The sequence below is a fragment of the Falco peregrinus genome, chromosome 1 (assembly GCF_023634155.1).
Source record: "Falco peregrinus isolate bFalPer1 chromosome 1, bFalPer1.pri, whole genome shotgun sequence".
In the NCBI taxonomy this organism is placed as follows: Eukaryota; Metazoa; Chordata; class Aves; order Falconiformes; family Falconidae; genus Falco; species Falco peregrinus.
The window spans coordinates 472,854-491,629 of record NC_073721.1 but is presented as its reverse complement, the minus strand read 5'-3'; the positions used below and the strand labels follow the sequence as shown (position 1 = coordinate 491,629).

General features: G+C 44.6%; 1 protein-coding gene across 2 annotated transcripts in view; it reads left to right on the top strand.

The window, feature by feature from the left end:
• The window catches only part of INPP5A (inositol polyphosphate-5-phosphatase A), a 257,164-nt gene that overhangs the window by 26,370 nt on the left and 212,018 nt on the right, over positions 1-18,776 (top strand). The window contains exon 1 of one of the 2 annotated variants that reach the window (XM_027784683.2): positions 14,084-14,163. The exons of the other annotated variant lie outside the window; for it this stretch is intronic. Coding sequence (XP_027640484.1) covers positions 14,098-14,163 — 66 coding nt within the window. The 5' untranslated portion in view covers positions 14,084-14,097. Of the gene's footprint in view, positions 1-14,083; positions 14,164-18,776 lie in introns of those variants that run through there. 2 annotated transcript variants of the gene reach the window in all.

Sequence of the window (18,776 nt, the reverse complement as noted above, 5' to 3'; positions counted from 1 at the left end):
TGGTAACAACAGCTCTTCCTTATATGGAAAAGTAATTTTTAGAAAGTAAAGTATTTTTAGCTTCACTAACTGATTTGCAGCAGCTGGGAAGGTAGAGGGGCCAAAACAGTGTCACCCATATCTTTCCAGGAGCTTTCAGGAGTTACCTGCCTGCAGTTTGAGTACGCTGGTTTCCAAACCTGCTGATATACTGCCATCCCTTCCCATGCATCAACAGAAACACCTTCTGTTCATGTTCCTGGGCCTGGTGTGTTCCAGCAGCACTGGTGGCTCTGCCCTTCGCAGCTCGTGCTCCCGTTGGCTTCAGTGCCATCCCTGCCAGGCAGCTGTGTCTTGTGGGGATGCCTCCACACAAGCCCAGAGAGGCAAAGTAGCTGGGCCTCTTCAGCCTGGAGAAGAGAAGAGGGAGAGGGCATCTCACCAGTGCCTACAAAGATCTTAAGGGCGAGTGTCAGGAGGATGGGTCCAGGCTCTTCTCAGCGGTGCCCAGCGACAGGACAAGGGGCATCGGGCACAGGCTGCAGCACAGGGGCTTCCATCTGAGCGTGGGGCAGAACTTGTGCGCTGTGAGGGTGAGCACGGGCACAGCTGCCCGGAGAGGCTGTGGGGTTCTCCTGCTCTGCAGACACCCCAACCCGCCTGGACGTGGCTCTGTGCAGCCTGCTCTGGGGGACCCTGCTCTAGCAGGGGGTGGGACGGGGTGGGCTCCAGAGGGCCCCTCCAGCCCCCACCATGCTGTGATTCTTGAGTTGTTGCTGCTGTTGGCACAGATGGTGCCAGGGATGAGCCCGAGCCCTTGGTGCCCATCTCTGGCAATGGATGTCCTGGAGAGGTGCTGCCTGTGGCAGGGCTGCCGAGGCCGGTTCTCTTTGCTGGTCCCTCCCAGAGGTGCTGGGGGGGTGTGCAGCCCCAGGGAGCCTGGCTGCCAAGCTCTGGGTCTGGACGCCCTCTCCCATGCTGGGGGGTGCCACAAGCACTCAGCACATTCAGAGAAGGTGAGTGCTTTCTATGGGTTAAAGAGACTGTCAGCTGTTTTGCAGAAAGCTGAGCGCCTGGTCTTGGTAACAGGGGGTGAAGGGCGAAGGTACCCCACGAGCTAGCCTGGGAGCTGGGGGAGGGGATTGGAATACGTGTTCCCCAGGTAAAATGGGGTCCTAAACTGCTGAGGATGTTTGTTCTGGTAAATTTTGGTGCCATTCTTTTCAGTTTTCCTAAGAAGGAGGTGCAGGAAGTGAACAGGGATCCTGGGGAGCACACAGACCTCCACCCCTGGGCACCATCAGCTGTCACCTGGTGGGGGGCTGCACCTGTACCTGGGCCTGACAGTGTCACTAAAGGATGGGGTACTCCTTGTTTAAAGTAATCTCTCAGCTGCCTATGTTCTGGTTGTCTTACTAACACTTAAATATTTAGACTTTGTCATGTTTTCAAGAAGGTGAAAGGCCCTCTCTTAACACAAGGCTTATTCTTGTTATTCTGATGGATTGTTTTTAGAATTAATTCTCAATAGTACCTAGAAAGTCTTTGTCCAACACCTTAAGAAGCTAAGGCTAGGTACCCGCAAATAAGTTTAGAAAGGATACCTCTGAAACTCTTAGGGTTTAATTTTATACTGCTGTAATAAAGAAATTGTGTTCAAGAGCTAGCAATCTGGACGTCAGATAAAACTTTAAATCTGGCACTATGCAAAGATGGGAAATCAAGACAGTGAAACTGAAACTTCATGTTGGGACCGGAGCAGCTGGAGTTCCTTTGGGCAGTTCTCTTCAAGTGCAGTTGTGCTCAGGATGTCAGGCTTCTTGCTGTCTTTAGCTGTTATAGAGCCAAGGTTTATGTATAGCAGGATCAGAAACCATGTGGGCATAAACTGTATGCTGGGTCTTGATGTCACAGAGATAGTTCTCTGCTGCTAATGGAGCTGATGAAAAGACATTTTAAACCTTAAGCTCAGATTCTAAATGCAGTAATAAACCCTAGATCTGTCACCTGTTAAGTTTGTCTTCTTTTTGCTCTTCTACTAAAGCTGAGTGGGGGAGATAGCAATAACAACACATCAGAAAGCAAATAAGTCATTCCTAACTAGGATGCATGATGGCAGCCCAGCACTGAAGTCTGTGACAGAGGGCTGGACTGTGTGTGAGGAGATGGCCTTCTCCAGGAGGTGTCCGGCTTCGTCTGATGGTAAGTGGGCATTTGTCTCTGTAACTGCCTGCTGAGGTGCTGCTCACTGTAACAACGGCCATTCTACAGGATGTCTGCCAGCCCCATCTTTTATGATGGCTTTCAGTTGTTGTATGGTGTTTATGGCTGGGGGTGTTTGCTTGAAATAGCTGAACATGGCAAGTGCAGGAATCGTAGAGTCATAAAATCATTTAGGTTGGAAAAGTCCTTTAAGATCATCAAGTCCAACTGTTAACCCAGCACTGCCAAGCCCACCACTAACCCATGTCCCTAAGCACTGCATCTACATGTCTTTTAAACACCTCCAGGGATGGTGATTCCACCATGTCCCTGGGCAGCCTGTTCCAGTGCTTGACCATTCTTTCAGTGAAGAGATTTTTCCTAATACCCAAACTAAACATCCCCTGGTGCAACTTGAGGCCGTTTCCTCTTGTCCTGCCGCTTCTTACCTGGGAGAAGAGACCGACCTCCCCTGCCTACAGCCCCTGTCAGGCAGTTGTAGAGAGTGATAAGGTCCCCCTGAGCCTCCTCCTCTCCAGGCTGAACATTCCCAGTTCCATCAGCCACTCCTCATCAGCCTTGTGCTCCAGACCCCTCACCAGCTCCGTTGCCTGTCTCTGGACACACTCTGGCCCCTCAGGGTCTGTCTGGGAGTGAGGGGCCCAGAGCTGAACACAGTGTTTGAGGTGCAACCTCAGATCTCCACGGGAATCCTTCTGTCAGCAGCAATGAGGTAAATGTGGATGGTTCTAAGGTTTGGTGTGCATGTGGTAATCTGACTAGCGTGTAGGCAAATTAATTGAAAACATGGAATACTTATTATGCATTTGAGGTGGTGGTCTTTCTTTTCGTGAATTGTTATATGCAGTACAAAACTACTATTGTAAAGTTTGCATGCTCTGAGGCTAAACTTGTGTTATTTTCCATATCCGTTGTTGGTTGTGTTTGATTATACGTTGTGTCTTGTGGGAACCAATATAATACCAGAAGCATTTTGTATTACTTGTAAAATATTTTACGCAGAACTTTGGAGTGTCCCCACAGTTCAGAAAGACCAAGCAGATATTTTCTTGTATTCCCTGTAGAATTCCTTCAGATACATATGTATGTTGATTAATGCATTGTTGAGGACCTTTTTCTAATTTGGTTTTGAGTATCATCATAGAAATGGGACTTACTCTGGAGGAAGGCACTAGGCATACTGGGGGGAATTTCAGGGGCAGATCTCCTAGCTCATGACCCCCAGTCTGTCTCTCATCCCCGTCACCCAGCTGAAAAGCTGTATGGGTGGCATATTGTGGACCGTGACCTTGGGCCATCTCTGCAAGCAAGGCAGAGATGAAGCTCTGTAGGGGATGCAGAGTAGATGACAGCTCGTGAAAATGTGCAGAAATGACTTGGCTGCTCCTCTGCAGCTCTTGGGCTCCATAGCTGCTTGCAAGCCCACATGTGTAGAGTGGGGCCAGCTGGGAGGCTTGATTCCAAATCACACCTGATCTGAATAAGATGTATTGAAGAGGCAGCTATGGCTGACCAGGTTGTAAACCAGAGTGTGGAAAACCTAGAGGAACTGTCTCAAGTAAGGATGACATCTGCCTGAGATCTGTTAATTGGAATGAGTGTGACTCATGGAACTCTTTGAAAACTTCAATATTTCATGAGATCTAAACTGAGAGGAGTGTTTGGGGATTAATCTGCAAGGAAAAGCAAAAGTCAGATCTGGGGATCTTTCATAGCTTGTGTTTCTGTGTCTTCTTTGGTGAAGTGTGCTGGAACTTTGCTGTTCCTGTTCATGTGCTGTTGCCACTGTGCTCATTTACGGCCTGGCAAAGTTGTTTGGTTGGGAATAGCAAATGCTTGAAAAACAGTTCAAACTCTGGCTGGTAAGTTCAGGATCTGTTCTAGCTCAGCCTTGGATGCTGTTAAGTTCTATCTTAAAATACTTTGTGTCTGTGTGGAAAATTATGTATATTGGATAATGCTAAGGGTAAAATGCAAGCTAAAACACTTCAAAAGCACCAGAATAGACTTGGAGCCCAAGTCCTCAATGTTTTTATTATTTTGAAGAAAAAAAAATAATTAATTGCTGTGTTTGCTTTATTTCCTATGGTGGCAATGTGCATTTAATGCATTAAGTCATATTTAGACGATATTGTGAAGTCCTCAGTTAAAAATGCTATGTCTTTGCACTTTTATACTGTATTAGCAAGTAACACTGTTTCATAGAAGTGGTTTTGGAAAGAATCAGCTGGTTTTGAGCACCGGTGTTCAGATAGTTCTAGTTTGATCTTGTGAGCTAAATATCTGTTTTAAGGATGGAGTGTATCTTGCCTTTTAGTTTTATTCCAAGAAAACCCAGCAGATTCACTCCTATTGACAATAAGTGGAAATAAACAGGATTTTTTGTTGTTTTTCAATGAAAAATTTATAGGAAGGAATGTATTTTTGTATGCGAGAGCCTTCTGAAAGTGAAGTATAAACATATTGACAGGTTTCTGTAGCTGCAGAAGACACAGAGACTGACTGCTTGGTGCTTGTGTTGTTAAGTATTTGCTAACATATTCACAGTATACGCAAGATTTGGTTGATGTGGGAACAATGATGCTTTTCTTCTCCACTACTCCTTTCTGTTAATAGTTGTTGTATGTAACAGCCCTGCAGAAGAGCTCTGAATAGCAGTCTCCTGGGTTTAACAGTATCCTTCTGTTCTGTAAGAGTAGGACTGCTTCCAGTATCACCTCTGCTGGAATTAGAGGGTATTTCATGAGTAAGCTTGACTTTGGGTTTTAAGGCTACTAAGTGAAATGGTTTTGTCCCTGATTTAGAACTGCGAATGAAGCATTAAAAAAAGGTAATCCTTAATTATCCAAGTTTACTGGGAAACTCAACTTTATAAAAACACAAGTAAAGTGTGGTTGGTTTGTTGTGGTTTTTTTATTTAATTAAAATTGAAAAAAATCTTTCCTTTTGTAAATCTGGAATGATGCTCTTAGAGCCTTCCTGCTCGTACTTTTAACCATATAAAAATTAAACCTGAAATGATAGATAATTGGAAGTAAAATGAATTTAATTGATTTTTGACCCTATCAACTTGCTTGCCATTTAAAGATCTTTGGAATCTTTATCTTAGAGTTGGCAGTGCTCATTTTAATACACATTTGCTTCCGCTGCTATTTCATGTAAACTTTTCAAGGCTATGAAAGAATGCTAAAAAATTTAGACAGGGAGTGTTGCATAGATGCTGTGTGGTGTTGTCTCACCAGTGCTGCCAGCTGGTTTCACCCAGCCTAAACCCAGAGCCACAGCCATGCCACCCGCGGTGCAATGATGGTGCTTGCCCACTGCATAATTAGCTTCTGGCAGCACGGCGGTTAATCTTGCCATTATAGCAATAAGTGTCATGCAAAACTTTGTCAGGGCCAAAATTGCACCTCCAGGACTTCAGTTCTTCACAGGAGATGGATATAGAGATATATATGTATGTATATCGCCCCCTATATCTATATGTATAGCCATACAGTTCCTTTTAAATGAGTGAATTTGCAGTCTGTAGTTGGAATTCAGCTTGGTTAGATCAAATTGCTCCCCTGAGGATTGTTTCTACCAGTCTTTAGCTAAGTATTCATGATTAATTTTATGTACGTGCTTTGCATCTGGAATCTGCTTGTATTCACTCCTCTCATCAGGCTGTAAATATATTGCTTAAAAACCATAGCTGTACTGTAGAACATGGTGTTGAGCATGTGTGATCTAGGCCACTTCATTAATTGCTTTTTGTCAGTGTCATCTGATCTGCATGAGATTGTGCCAATGAGAAGCCCAATCTGGATGGTCAGGGAACCTGGACTGGGATTTTGCTTTGAATCTTTTGTTGCCATGGTGAATTATTTTCTGACTGTAAAACTGCACATGAAGCCTATGTCTAAAGACACCAGCCGGAGCTGTGCTGTTTTGGTTAAAATGGGACCCCTTAAAATAAACTCTCTTCTTTGACACAGACCCTGTGGTCAGATGGAACACTGCTGTGGTCTGTGCTGTCTGATGCGCAGAATGGGTCACGCCTGGCATGTCCAGGCTGCTGTACAATTCTCAAGAGCACAACAAAGCTACCCAGGTGGTGAAGATGCAAGGTGGATCCTGAAAGACTACTTGCAGGCTGCTTTAATAAAGAAGCTAGAAATAACCAAGTTACTTCTCTAAAGGGAAATTAATTTCTCTGCAACGATACCTTCATTTTCCCTAGCCTGGTGAGATTTCTTTGTCATCATGCCCTAATTGCTAGTCCGGGGCTGCTGCTGTCAACTCTGAAGTAGCATACTGCAACTTAATGCATCCGTCGTAGGAGGAGACTCAAAACCAAGGAGAGCTGTACCTTCCAGAACCCTCTTAAGCCCTCAGGAGTGATCACAACTTCATCATTTACTATCTTTTGCACTTTCATTGGTATTTAATCTGAAATTATCATTATAGCTAGTATCCTATTAATTAAAGACTGGAAATTGGGGGATGGGAGGAAAATTCTGAAGTTTTAATATGGTTCAGAAATTTGAGGTGTCTTTTAAGGAGGCCTTTTAAGGAGTCTCTGACAGGCAAGTTACACTTGAAAACAAGAGTAGATCTATTTCGGATTTATTAAACTGTGCTCTGTCACTTCAAACTGTCTGCTCTCCAAATAAAGTGAAAAAGCAGACAAGCTCATACTGAGCCCTAGTGCCAGCATCTTCATGATGTATTTGTCATGTGAGGACACCTGAACTGGCTGAGTAGGTGGAATATTGATCTCCTTAACACTAGAAAAGGCAACATAAGAAAACTGATGTTTTGCTGTGGAATCAGGGAGAAAGCTTGAGACATCTGTTGTGATGTGAATGTGGTGACCTCTGAAGTCAGACAGCATACTAGGGTGGAGGTAGCTAATCCCAGTATACCAAGCCTTTCTAGTTTCAAATGGAGATATGAAAACAGGTATATGGTAGCCTGTATATGCCAGATACTAATGAAGAATTAGTTTATAAATAATTGATTCTAGTTAGTTCTGTTAACCCCTAACTGTATTTAAGAGTAAATCTTGTGTAACTATGGAAAATACTTTGTGTGAAAACTGAAGAGGGGAGCAAAAGACATGCAAGAAGGTTGTGAGAACAGAATGGAAAAAAAATTTCACTCAGTTGGTTTTTAAAATGCCAAGTGTAGTGCCTTCACTTATATTTAGCTTTACAGGTAAAAAAAATAAATATATTCTGGCAGTCAAATATAGGACTAATTTATTTTTTTTCTGGGGGTGGTGGAATTACATTTCTCCTTAGGATCTGAAGTTTGGGTTAGCATTCACGTCATATATTAAAGCTTCTCTTTGTCTCCAGAAAGCTGTGCAAGACTGCGCAACTCCCCTTTCCACTTCTGCACGTAAGCAGCCCATAGCTTTTTGGGAGGATGGCAAGCACAGCCATGCTCTGCTCTGCCCTGCTGCCCTGTGCTCTGGCTGCCAAGGCTAGGGTTTTTTTGCTGTGGGTGTGTTTACAAAACTTCTCTTTCAGAAGGGCTTGAATTGGTGAGAGACCAAGTTTCTAGTGTGGAGCTTTGCTCTGAAAACTGAGATGTATTTCAAGGATGGAAACAGATTTTGGTCATTGTGTAAACTAATATGATTGTGAATTACTTGCTGTAGGATTTGACAGCTGGCATAGCTTTTTTCCTCTGGAATGAACTGCATATTGTATTGGTGCATTGCAAGGTAGTATAAGGTGGAGAACAGTCTTTCAGCTCAGAAGTATATTGCACAGTGGAAAAAATATCAGTATTGAGAGTGTGATATTGCCACTTTTCTTGCTGAGTGAAATCTGATATTGCAAGAAATAGTGTGCATCTTCTAAGTGTTATTTAATAAATAACACTTTGGGGGATGCCAGTTTGAAGGGCAGTCAAACAGATGCAGCAGTCTGCCGTGTTTGCTGAAGCTGATGTGAGGGACTCTACCTGTATGACCTTGGAAGCAGAGCGTCAGGCCATGGCCTTGGGCAGTCTGAAAACAAAACATTTCTCTACTGTGTCTTTTGCTGCAAGCTAGCAGACTAGCACCATGTTTACCTCCAGGGAAGTTTTTGAAGGAGGAAAGGTGGGGGAATAGTGTTTTCCCATGTCTATACCATCTGTATTGTGTGCCTGGAAGTAAGATGTGATGTCTTAGTCCACTGGTGTGTACTGGCTTGTGTCCCAGCTCTCTCTCACCTGAATCCAGCTAGGTGTATCATTCCTGACCTCTGTGCTATGGGTGCTACTCAGTTTGTGCCAGATCCCAGTCCAGGCACAAATGAGCGTGTGGATGAGCTGGGGACGGAGGTCCAGCCTGATGGTCCGAGTGTCCCAACGCCTGTATTGGCTGCGTTGCTTTCCCTGCTTGGGCTATGTCAGGGAAGGATATGGTATTGCTTGTGGGTGTAGGGAGGTGGCCTGTCTGTTGAATGCCCTGTTCTGGTGAGGGTGGGTTTATGTAGTCTCAGTGTTTAATTTTCCCTAAGCAGGCTGGTTAGGATTTCTCTTATCCGAAAATACCATCCTAGCACTCTTCAGTGGTGGTGTGGTGTCTTCCACTGGTTTCTGTTTTTTGCTTTTGACTGTCTGCTGAGGATGGGGTCACCCCAAAAGATGGTGCTCTTCTGGCTGGCTTTTGGGATGAGCAAGGGCAAGTTTCCTTCATGGAGGAAAGATGTCCCCTCAGAGAAGCTCTGTGTTGCCAAAGCTGTGGGTGTGCAAGGGGACACATTCCCATCTGAGGGTGGAGGCCTTGGTGGACGCTTTCACCTAAGATTGCATGGAGTTTCAGTTGGGACATCCACTGTTTTGATGTTAGTGCCGTACTCCAGTTGGTGTAACTACTCTGTGAAATTAAAAACTGGAATCACAAGGTTTTTGCTGCTATAACCTGTGGCATTTTTTTGGAGCTGTGTGTTTTTTGTGTTTTGGTTTGTTTTTTTGTGGGGAAACGAGAGAGAGAGAGAGATTGGTGAATAAAGTTGGTTCAAACCTGCTTTATTCTAGTGGGGTTGATGTAAAAATTGTCTCCGAGTCTACAACTGTTGTGAGAGATTCAGCAGGATAAGTATAAAACACTTAATTTTGTAGTATAGTTTTTGTTTTACATGTCTGCCTTCTAGCTGTTCTTCTGTAATGGCTGTGTAATTTTGACTTGCTCATGCTAATTTGCAGGAATGTTTTCCCTCTAGGAAAACAAAAAAAAAAGTTGTCCTTAATTATCTAGGAACTGAGTCCCAGGAGCGAATCCCCTGCCCCAGCAGTGCTGTTGGGTGGCCCCACATGGTGCTGCTCGAGGATGGTGTTTCTTGAGGTGCAGCCTCTGTTTCCCTCCCTCGCAGCCGCTGTGGGCCCTCTCCTCGGGTGAGCTGTCAGGAGGCAGCAGATGAAGCCCAAGGGCTGTGGGGCAATTTGCTGGCACAGCCTGTGCCAAGGGAATAGCGACTGTGGTTACGGTCTTAATTCTCAATCCTGAACATAAGGGCAGCTTTACTTTTCCTTACAGCAATTCACATATTGCAGCATAAATATGTTTCCAGAGCTCTCCAAAAGTAACATTTAAAAAACACTTACAACTGTCGTTTTAAGTATGTCCTCATGTTTGCAGCATTCTCGTCAAGTGCATCCTCAAGCTGTGGTACCTAGTGAGGTGACTTCAGTTTCTTCTCGAGCAGTCAGAGAAAACTAGAGATGGTTTTTCCCAGTGTGACCTATTATGCATTTGGAATGTTTCAAAATATGAAAAAAATCTCAGAGAGGAAAAAGTCAATAAAAATAATCTTTATTTTTTTGTCAGGGTCTAACTTGAGCCTGAAGCCCATTTTCCTAAACAGGAAAAGAGCCATTCCAGCGCCGTTCAGAAATGTTGATACTAGGTTAAGTGCACTTCCTTGTGACAGAGAAAAATAGAGGTGTTACCTCACTGCAAACAGGATATCTCTTAATAGTTAGGTTTAAATATACAAAATTTTCCATAGTGGCTTTGAATTTCTGGAGCCACAAACACAAATTCTGGTTGTAATAGTATTATTGCTGGCTGGCCATCAGGAGATTTCCACTGATCCCTCGTGATATTGCTTGCTTGGGTTTTGGTGTTGAATCAAGCCTACTGCTTCATGAAATGTGTCTATAAAGTGTTCATGGAAACGGGCTTTTGTGTTTGTTTTTGTTACTTTATTATACATATGCTGGGTTTGCCTTACACCTTAGCAGTAGCAGTGCTTGCATGCCGGCTTCAGACTCCTGGGGGGGGAGTGTGAGAGCTGCTGGCCAGTGCCGAGGTCTCCCAGGGTCCATCCCTGCCATGGTAGCACCCTTGCTTGTAGGAGGTTTCTTGAGATGGAAAGTAAGTTTTTAAACTGAAGATATCTTCCCCAGCCCCTTCCCACCCCTAAAAAAAAAAGTCTAGGTCATTTCTGCAGCAGAATTCAGTTGATGGTGAATGTTTCATTACAAAATGGAGTGATGTTCTTAAAAACATGAAAGATAAGCAGGACCCCAGAGTATGCATTCTCGCAGTACTTTGCTTGCATTTTGTTTAATTGTCGAGCATGTGTTTATTCTAGTCTAGTATGCCAAACTGTGTATGTACAGTAGGTCAGGAAGAGTTCAGTAATTCTGAGAAAATATATGTGATGTCAGTTCTCTTGATGCAGTCTTGTCTCTTATTTGAGTGAGAAATGTGTTACAGTAAGGAAAAACATTCTGGAGATGTAACTTCTAAATAGAAAGTCTCTATTCCTGGCTGTGTCTTGTGAATAATTCTTAAGATGAGTGTAGAAATCAAGGTGCTATTTAATGAGTTGAGCAGTAAAAAACCCAACCTCGCTTCTCTCTCTTAACAACAACAAAAGAACCAAAACCAACCAAACCCCCCAAAAAACCAACTCAAAAAAACAACAACAAAACCCCCCCACAACCAAAAAAAAAAAAAAAGGTTTTGTTTGGCTCAACTTTTTTTAATTTATGAACAAAAGTAGTCCATGTTCTTCAGCTGCTGATTTTTAGAGTGAGGATCAGGAAATTGAGCGGGTAATCACTGCATAGTTTTTGCCTGTGTTTTGGAAGCCGGGGGAAGGTAGTCTAGAGGGAAGGGTTCAGCCCTCCTACCAGGGCAGCTGGGGTGGTACAAGGTCAGGAGTTTGCTCTGCAAGCTTGCCAGAACTCGCTTGCACGCTGTGGCTGTTGGTGCAGTGTGAGCATGGCTTGGCTCAGGAGCAGGCTGGTGCCCCTCTTGCCTGCGTGATGGCAGGGAGGGGGGCTGTGCTGCCCACTCCCATGCTGGGGAAGCCTGGCCCAGCCTGTGCCTTGGTGGGTGGCTCCTCTGTATATCCATCCCGAGAGCAGGTGTCACATCTGCTGTGCTCTGGTGGGTATTTCAATGCCACATGGGCAGAGGGTAGTTTTCTTCTTAGGTTGAGGGGTTTTCCACAGTTGTTAAGTAAATTTCCCATCATTGCAAAATACCTCACTGGCCTCATAAACTGACTTCAGCATTTAAGAGCAAATGAAGTCATTGAGAGATAAAACTGTTTCTCAGCTGTGTATTTAAAAAAGAAAAATAGACGCAGGAAATAGTTCTTCACATTTTCTTTCTGACTCCCAGGAATATTCTTACCCAGATATAGTCTTGAGCTAACTTTCACCAGTTTCTTGTTTCTGTGCTATTGAATATTTAAAAAAGTGAGATCCAGCAGTCACTGTTTAAAGTTGCTGAAAGTTGAAATCTCTCCTTGTGTCATTTACTTAAAAGACCGACCCTTGCATTCAGCACATAACCATGTAGCCACCCACCCTGTGTCCCAGTGGTAAAGAGCCCATGGGGTGAACCTGTGGTAAAAGAAGGTGCTGTATGAGTTTGGCAGTGCATTAATTAACTTTAGCATCTTTCTGGAGCAGTGCTGAAATTCAAGCAGAGAGTACAGTAGGCCAGAAGACAAGGCACAGTTATCTGTAGCACATCCTTTTGAAACTCTCCTATTTCCAAAATAGTGATTTTAACACGGGTGCTGGGGGGAGTGGCTGTCAGGCAGTCCCCAGCAGCAAAGGGGCTGCCCCATTAGTAGCAGTGTGTGTCCCTTTGGCAGAAATGGCAGTAACAGGGCTGGAAGGAGCTTGGCATAACTTTGGGGAGCATTAGAGTTCAGCAAGGGGGAAACATAACCTGAAACTTACTGCTTAGCACTCTGTGCGCAGTCAGCTGTCAGCTAAATACATACAGTTGTTTTGAGGTCCCTGTTGAGTTGCTTTCATAGAATCACAGAATGGTTTGGGTTCGAAGGGACCTTGTAGATCACCTAGTTCAAGCCCCTGCCAGGGGCAGGGCCCCCTCCCCCCAGCCCAGGCTGCTCCCAGCCCCATCCAGCCTGGCCTTGAGCACTGCCAGGGATGGGGCATCCACAACTTAGAACAACCTGCAGGCCACACTTTTATGGGGGATGGGGGTAGAAAAAAAACACCTGTAAGAGTATGAACACAGGTCACAGAGCCCAAGAGAACCGGGGATGACAGAAGCTCAGGGGTCTCTGCCCACGGGGTTGGGCACCTCCAAGGATGGAGACCTCACGGCCTCCTTGGGGATCCTGGTCCCATGTTCAATCACACTGTTGGGCAAGTACAGTGGGGATGTCGGGAAGTGGGTCTGCAAGCACTCCTACTGCAGAGGCGGGCGCGGCTGTGGCTGGGTGCAGCTCATACGGAAGGCACAGGGGCTTAGACTGTTTATTCTGGCAAGTATTTGGATCTGGCAGGAATGGTCTTAGGAGGCTGCAGCTCTCTACAAAAATAGGAAAGAAATTGTGGATTTGGAACCAGACTTTCTTACAGTGTTGAAACTTGTAGTTGATGGGCTGTGGACCTGTTCTTTGTGCAGGTGGATGTGGCAATACCTAAAGAAAGGTTCTGCTCTTTGTGATTTGGAAAAGACTTCTAGTTCCTTTGCATGTGGGTTTTTCTTTTTCTGTTATCTGTGGCTTTGTATATTGCTAAGCCTAGCCATTTTTATTTTTCTTTTTATATCTGGGAAGCTTTCTACCAATAGCATCTTCCCCCATGAGCTTGTGAATCTTTTCTAAAAAAGTCCCACATGAGTAGTCTTATCTGCACAAGTGCAGACAGTGTTTTTCTGGCTCCTCAAGTTCAGGCTCAGTCATTATCTTGCTCACATTTTGCATGCAGTCTAGGCTAATGGTCGTTCCTCCAGCCTTATTCTTGTTCACGTTTTTGTTTTGCACCCTGATGACTGTAAACTGCTTTTTCTTACCTGTGATGAAAGCAGACTTATCTTCCATAGCATCTGTTCAGACTGCACTTGTGGATGTAATTTTCCTAGGCTGTCATGCATAATTTCACCCCTTGTGTTGCTACTTCATTTATTTTATATTCTCTTATTTTAAGAATAAGCTGCCTGACTTAACCTAAAATCCCCCTGCTTTCTTCAGCCTTCCTAAGACATTTTTTTGCCGAATAGTGGCATGTTGGCTCCTGGTTGGGTTTTGGTTTTTTTGTTGGGGTTTTTTGGCCAAGGTCTCCTGTCTTGATTTCTAACTCACTGGATTTGCCAGGAGATACGGTTTTGCTGTGTCCCGGGATGCCTCTTATGCTTGGGAAACCTCCTTGTAAAAATATATAATACTTTCTTGAAACTTTCAAGGAGGTACTGTAAAAATTTGACAGGAGTTGAACACCTTGCATGCTAAAAAACTCAGCATGGAAGGATATTGTTTAGCTGGCTGGTCTCCCTGTAATCTTAGATTTTAAACAATTATGAATACATAAATATTATATTAATATATATATGTTTTTATATATATAAAAAAAATATAATTGGTTGGCGCATAGGCTATCTTTTTTTTTTTTTTCTCAGGTGTCCCTATAGTGCCCGGCATGCTGGGGTACTGGTCCAGGGCTGGCACTCCTTCTAGCTGTAATTTAGGATTTCACGTGAAACCGGTAAGCTGAGACAGTGTGTTGCTGGGTGAAACCTCTGATGGAAGATTAAAACGGGAGGTGAAGCTGCCAAGTGTTTACCTGGGAAATACACATGAGAAACTGAGTCAAAATAAAGGTGGATGGCAGAGTGCAGTCAGATGGGAAGCAGATCACAGAAACCTTGAAGGAAAGTTGCCTGGGGCAGTAAATTGGGTAGCAAAACTTGCTCACCTTCTGCTTTTGTAGTTAAGGTCTTCGTTGTGGCAGCCACTGTGCTTCTTTAGAGTTCTGCCATTGTTTATGTAATTAATTCCTTATCCAGCTTACTGTCCTACTTCACCCTTTATGATTTCATTTGTGTGAAATTAGTGCTACTTAATATTAAAGTGTATGTCAAAAAGATGTTTTTATAAAGCACGGTAAATAAATTGCTTTTCACTTCTACAAGACACTTTGGAAAATAACTTTGCAGAAGTAATATCCCTGAGCACCTAAGAGCTCGTTGTGCAGCATGTCAAATCGCTACTTACACTGTGAAAATAGTTTTCTTTTTGTGCCTGGGGCTGGAGTTTGAGGTGTTTCTGTCCTTGTCGTGGACTGGCAAGGGCCAGTTGCCTGGGCAGCAGGAGGAGCAGTGCAGCATTGAGGGGGAGTTGCCAACCGCAGCTCGGTTGGCTGCTGCCAGTGCTGTAGCTGCTGCAATGGTGAAAATCAGGGGGTTTGGGGGCTTATTCACATGCTTCCTGGTCGTTACCTTTTAAGAGAGCACTTGTGTCATGTTTGCGAATTTCTTTCTGTATCCACCAGTGAGAAATTACTTTTTTCATAGGAATGACTGAGATACTCACCTGGCCTTTGGAGTTTTCTTTAAAAAAAGCATAAATCACAAAGTAAAAACTCCTGCTTGTTGAGACAATTGATGCAGTTGTAGGAGCTAACAACACAGATGGTACTTGATGCCTAGTAAATGCCTGTGAACTGTTTGCCAGTACCATGTTGCGTGGGTTAAACAGCAGTAACCTTAGTTCCTTGGGTAAATTACTGCTTTGAAGGTAGTCAGTTAACTTCCGTGGGTATATTGTAAAAATGTGGTTTAATTTCTGTACTGTTTGCTGACTGATGTGATCCTTCCCTGTTATTTGGTAAAAATCTGCAGAAAGGTAATTTGGGCCCTAATTCTGCAAAGCGTGAATGTGAGGTCAGCTGTAGAAACAGGAATGCTTTAGGTCCATTTCCATTTTTTGTTTTGCGGAGTTATAATGAAGACTGTAAAAAATATGTTATTCACAATCTATTGCTATTTTGGGTCAGTTTCAAACAAAAAGCTTCTTGCCTAAGTAATGGAAAATTGTGCAGGGAATTAAGATGGAACACTATGGGAAGTGCAGTAGATCTGAAGAAGCTTGTTTTGACAGTTTTTCTATTTGAAATGCCAGCTTGTGTTTTGGTAGCCCCTTTGTAGCAGGAGGTTTTTTGCAAGCACTGTAGGTGTTAAATACCTTTTACACCACTACCCACTGGTCACAACTGTTTGAAAATAAATTAATTGATCAATCTGTTCACACCTGCGAATACATAGCTTGATAATTTTCTTTGAAAATCAGGTTGACATATTAAATCTCTATTCAGGTGGTGCTGAGACTGTGTTCTCCTGAGGGTAATGAAAGCTTTGGTACTTCCCCCTGGTGGTGGCCGTTAAGTCTTAACTGTTGTGTCCATAGTGGTGCTGAGGGAAAAAGGGATCTTTATGAAATGTACTCTGTCCTGCTAAACTCCAACTTGATCTAACAGGTTTTTTAAGAGTTTGATTGAGAGGCAAATGGAAATTTGATAAATACATATCAACACCTAGTATTAAAGAAGGAAAAATAAAATAACTGTCCATAAAGACAGAAAGAGGAGAGTGTGGCATTTGTAATATAGCATCAGAGCCGACAAGTTTGGGGTGGGAGCAGTTGCGATGAGGCTGTGCCACTGTATAGAAAGAGGTTTGTGTGAGGAATATTGCTTCACGCACTGACCTGTCAGTTTATTACTGAGTAAAAGTGTCTCATTTTAACTGTATACAGCAGGACCAGGTAACAAATTAAGCTTAATTTTGAGACTTTGGGTTGTATTTGGATAACTTCTATTGGACTTCTTAGGGTGAAAGTAAAGACTTCTGGACTGGATCTTCAATTCGAGTTTAGGTAGACATTTATTTTTACACAATAAATGCACTTCTACATTTGTTGTTGAGGTGTCTCGGAATATGCAGCCGGAGACCAAGGAGCTCGGAGGGTGTCTCTGCAGGGGGTGGGCTTGGAGGAGTTTGTGCGAGAGGGGACATCTCTGCAACTAGGGAAAGGGCAGTTTGGGGAAGGCCGTGGTGATGATGGTGTCTGAAGTGGGAGCCAGCGCCTCACTTGGACCATGAGAGCCGGTACATCGGTGAGCTCCAGGACAGCCTCCTTTCTCAGCCAGGTGTTTGAGGGGAAGTAACCAAATGGATGCAGCAGCTTCCAGCTTAGCTTCTACTTCTGCTCATTTGTCCTTTGTGGTCTGGGACAATATGATCATTTGAAGATGGAACTGGAATTAGATGGCACCATCCATGTTGTGGGTTCACCTGTGGAGTTGGTCAGGCAAGCTGCTTAGGTTGTGCATGGCTTGTAATGAACAAGGTTTCGCTTTCGCAAGCAAAGCTGCAATTGTGCTTGGCTGAGGAACTGTCGGGCTGGGGAGATTTGCAGAGATGGGAGCACCAGTTATTTTGTGCTGATGTCTTGTGCCGTGTGTGGGACGAAAAAAAGGTGCAAGCTTACAGCGGTAGGTTAAGTTTGTGTGTTTAAAAAAAATGTAACAAATTTATATATCCATTATCGTGAGAGGATCAGTCAGACTATTTTGTAGGGCTGGGGTGGTGATAGGGTGTATTTATGGTCTGTGCATGTCTTTGCTTGGGGGGGTGGGGTAGAATTTATATTAAGCAATGCTTGATTTTTATCAAACTCAAGAGAAAAGTTCTTATCTCTGCTGTTCATTAGTCTGCAGGTTTTTTTGTGTTAACAGAGCATGTGTTCCTCATAAGTGCGTTTTCAGAGAGCCTGTACCATCTGACACAATGCATGCTGCATGCTAACGTTCCTCGCTTTTGTTGTCTGCCTGATGTTTCCTTCCTTGAGAATCTATATTTAGTGTTAAAAAAGTATTCACTGTGGCATACGACTCAAGGCGGTTGCTTTTCAAGCAAAAGGAAACAGTTCTCTTTAGGGATAAGAGTGAACGAAGGGCAGGATTTCCTGTGGAAACTCACCCACGTGAGAGTTGGCTTCTACTTTGAACTTAATGGTGATAATGGTGAAGAAGGATAATGGTGAAGAAGGCTAAATGAAAAACCCAGACAATTTGCACCAACATAAAAGACACACACACACCCCTGCTACCTCGTAACCACGTCCTTTGTACTTCTCAGCGTGTTTGCTGTAGCTTGAATTAGGCCTTCTTGTGGAAGGTAAGGGAACAGGACCATTTCAAAAACAGGTTTCAGAGTACACTTGTCCAAAACTGGACAAGGTGATTTTGCTGCGTGATTTTGCAGTAACTTACTGGTGTGTGGTGCACATGCTGAGGGTAGCAACTTCAGCATGTGCCATGCATGTAGTCATCCTAATGCAGCTTTGTGCCATGTAGCACAGGGGAGATGCAGTAGAGTCCCTCTACTGAGGAGGAAAAATGAGCTTTTTCAGTACAGAATGACAGTGGCGGCTAGAACAAGCTCTGAGAGCAGCAGATGTGTTCCCTGGTGAATGTGATCTGTTTTTCTTTCCCTTATTAATGGCTCTAAAAATAGTCTGTCTTTCAGGATACAGCCACTGAAAGGCCAAGCCTGTCCTGGTGTGGGCAAAGGGGACAGGAGCCGTGTGGCTGTGGCAAGGAGTGAGGAGCCCATGGTCGCTGCCATGCAGTTTCAGGAGTGCCATTTGGGCGCATGCCATGTCTGTGCCAGGAGAGGGGCTCCGTTTAGGTGTACAGGTCACTTGTTTACAGTGTAGGAGCTCAGAAAGCGTTGCATGTGATTTCAGTCCCTGTTATAGCTGTGCGTGCTCCCGTGGTTGGGTATGGCTGGAGACACCCCAGCATGTGGCATGGCTGGGCTGGGCCCCAGGCGGCCGAGTGCAGGATGTGGGCCGGGGCAGTGATGCCCACAGGGCACCCTTGGCCTGGCAGCTTTGGGAGGGTGCCAAGGGCAGGCAGGAGGGGTGGTGGGCTGCTTGCCTCCTTCGCAAGCAGCAAGGCAGAGGGGCACTCCTGGCAGCGGCCTGGCTGGAGGTCCTTGCCCTCCGGAGCATGGGGCGGCCGGGGAAGGACAGGCTGTCACCTGCCCTCTCAGCCCACCGCAGCGTGCTGCCCACCTGCTTTTCCTCCCAAAGATGTGTGAATCTTTTGGCCAATTTCAGCCACTTCTTGTGGCAAGACCGAGATCCTGTAAAACCAGAGGTAAGCAGTGAAGTTGGTGGTTTTGTAGGTGGATCAAAGCCATCCTCCTTCCTCCAGCATGGTGGGAGCAGTGGTAGTGTGAGCTTGGCAGCTGCCTGCCAAGCCTGCCTGGCCAGGCTCTGGTCTGCCTGGGGCTGCTGAAGTCCGCTGGGTCC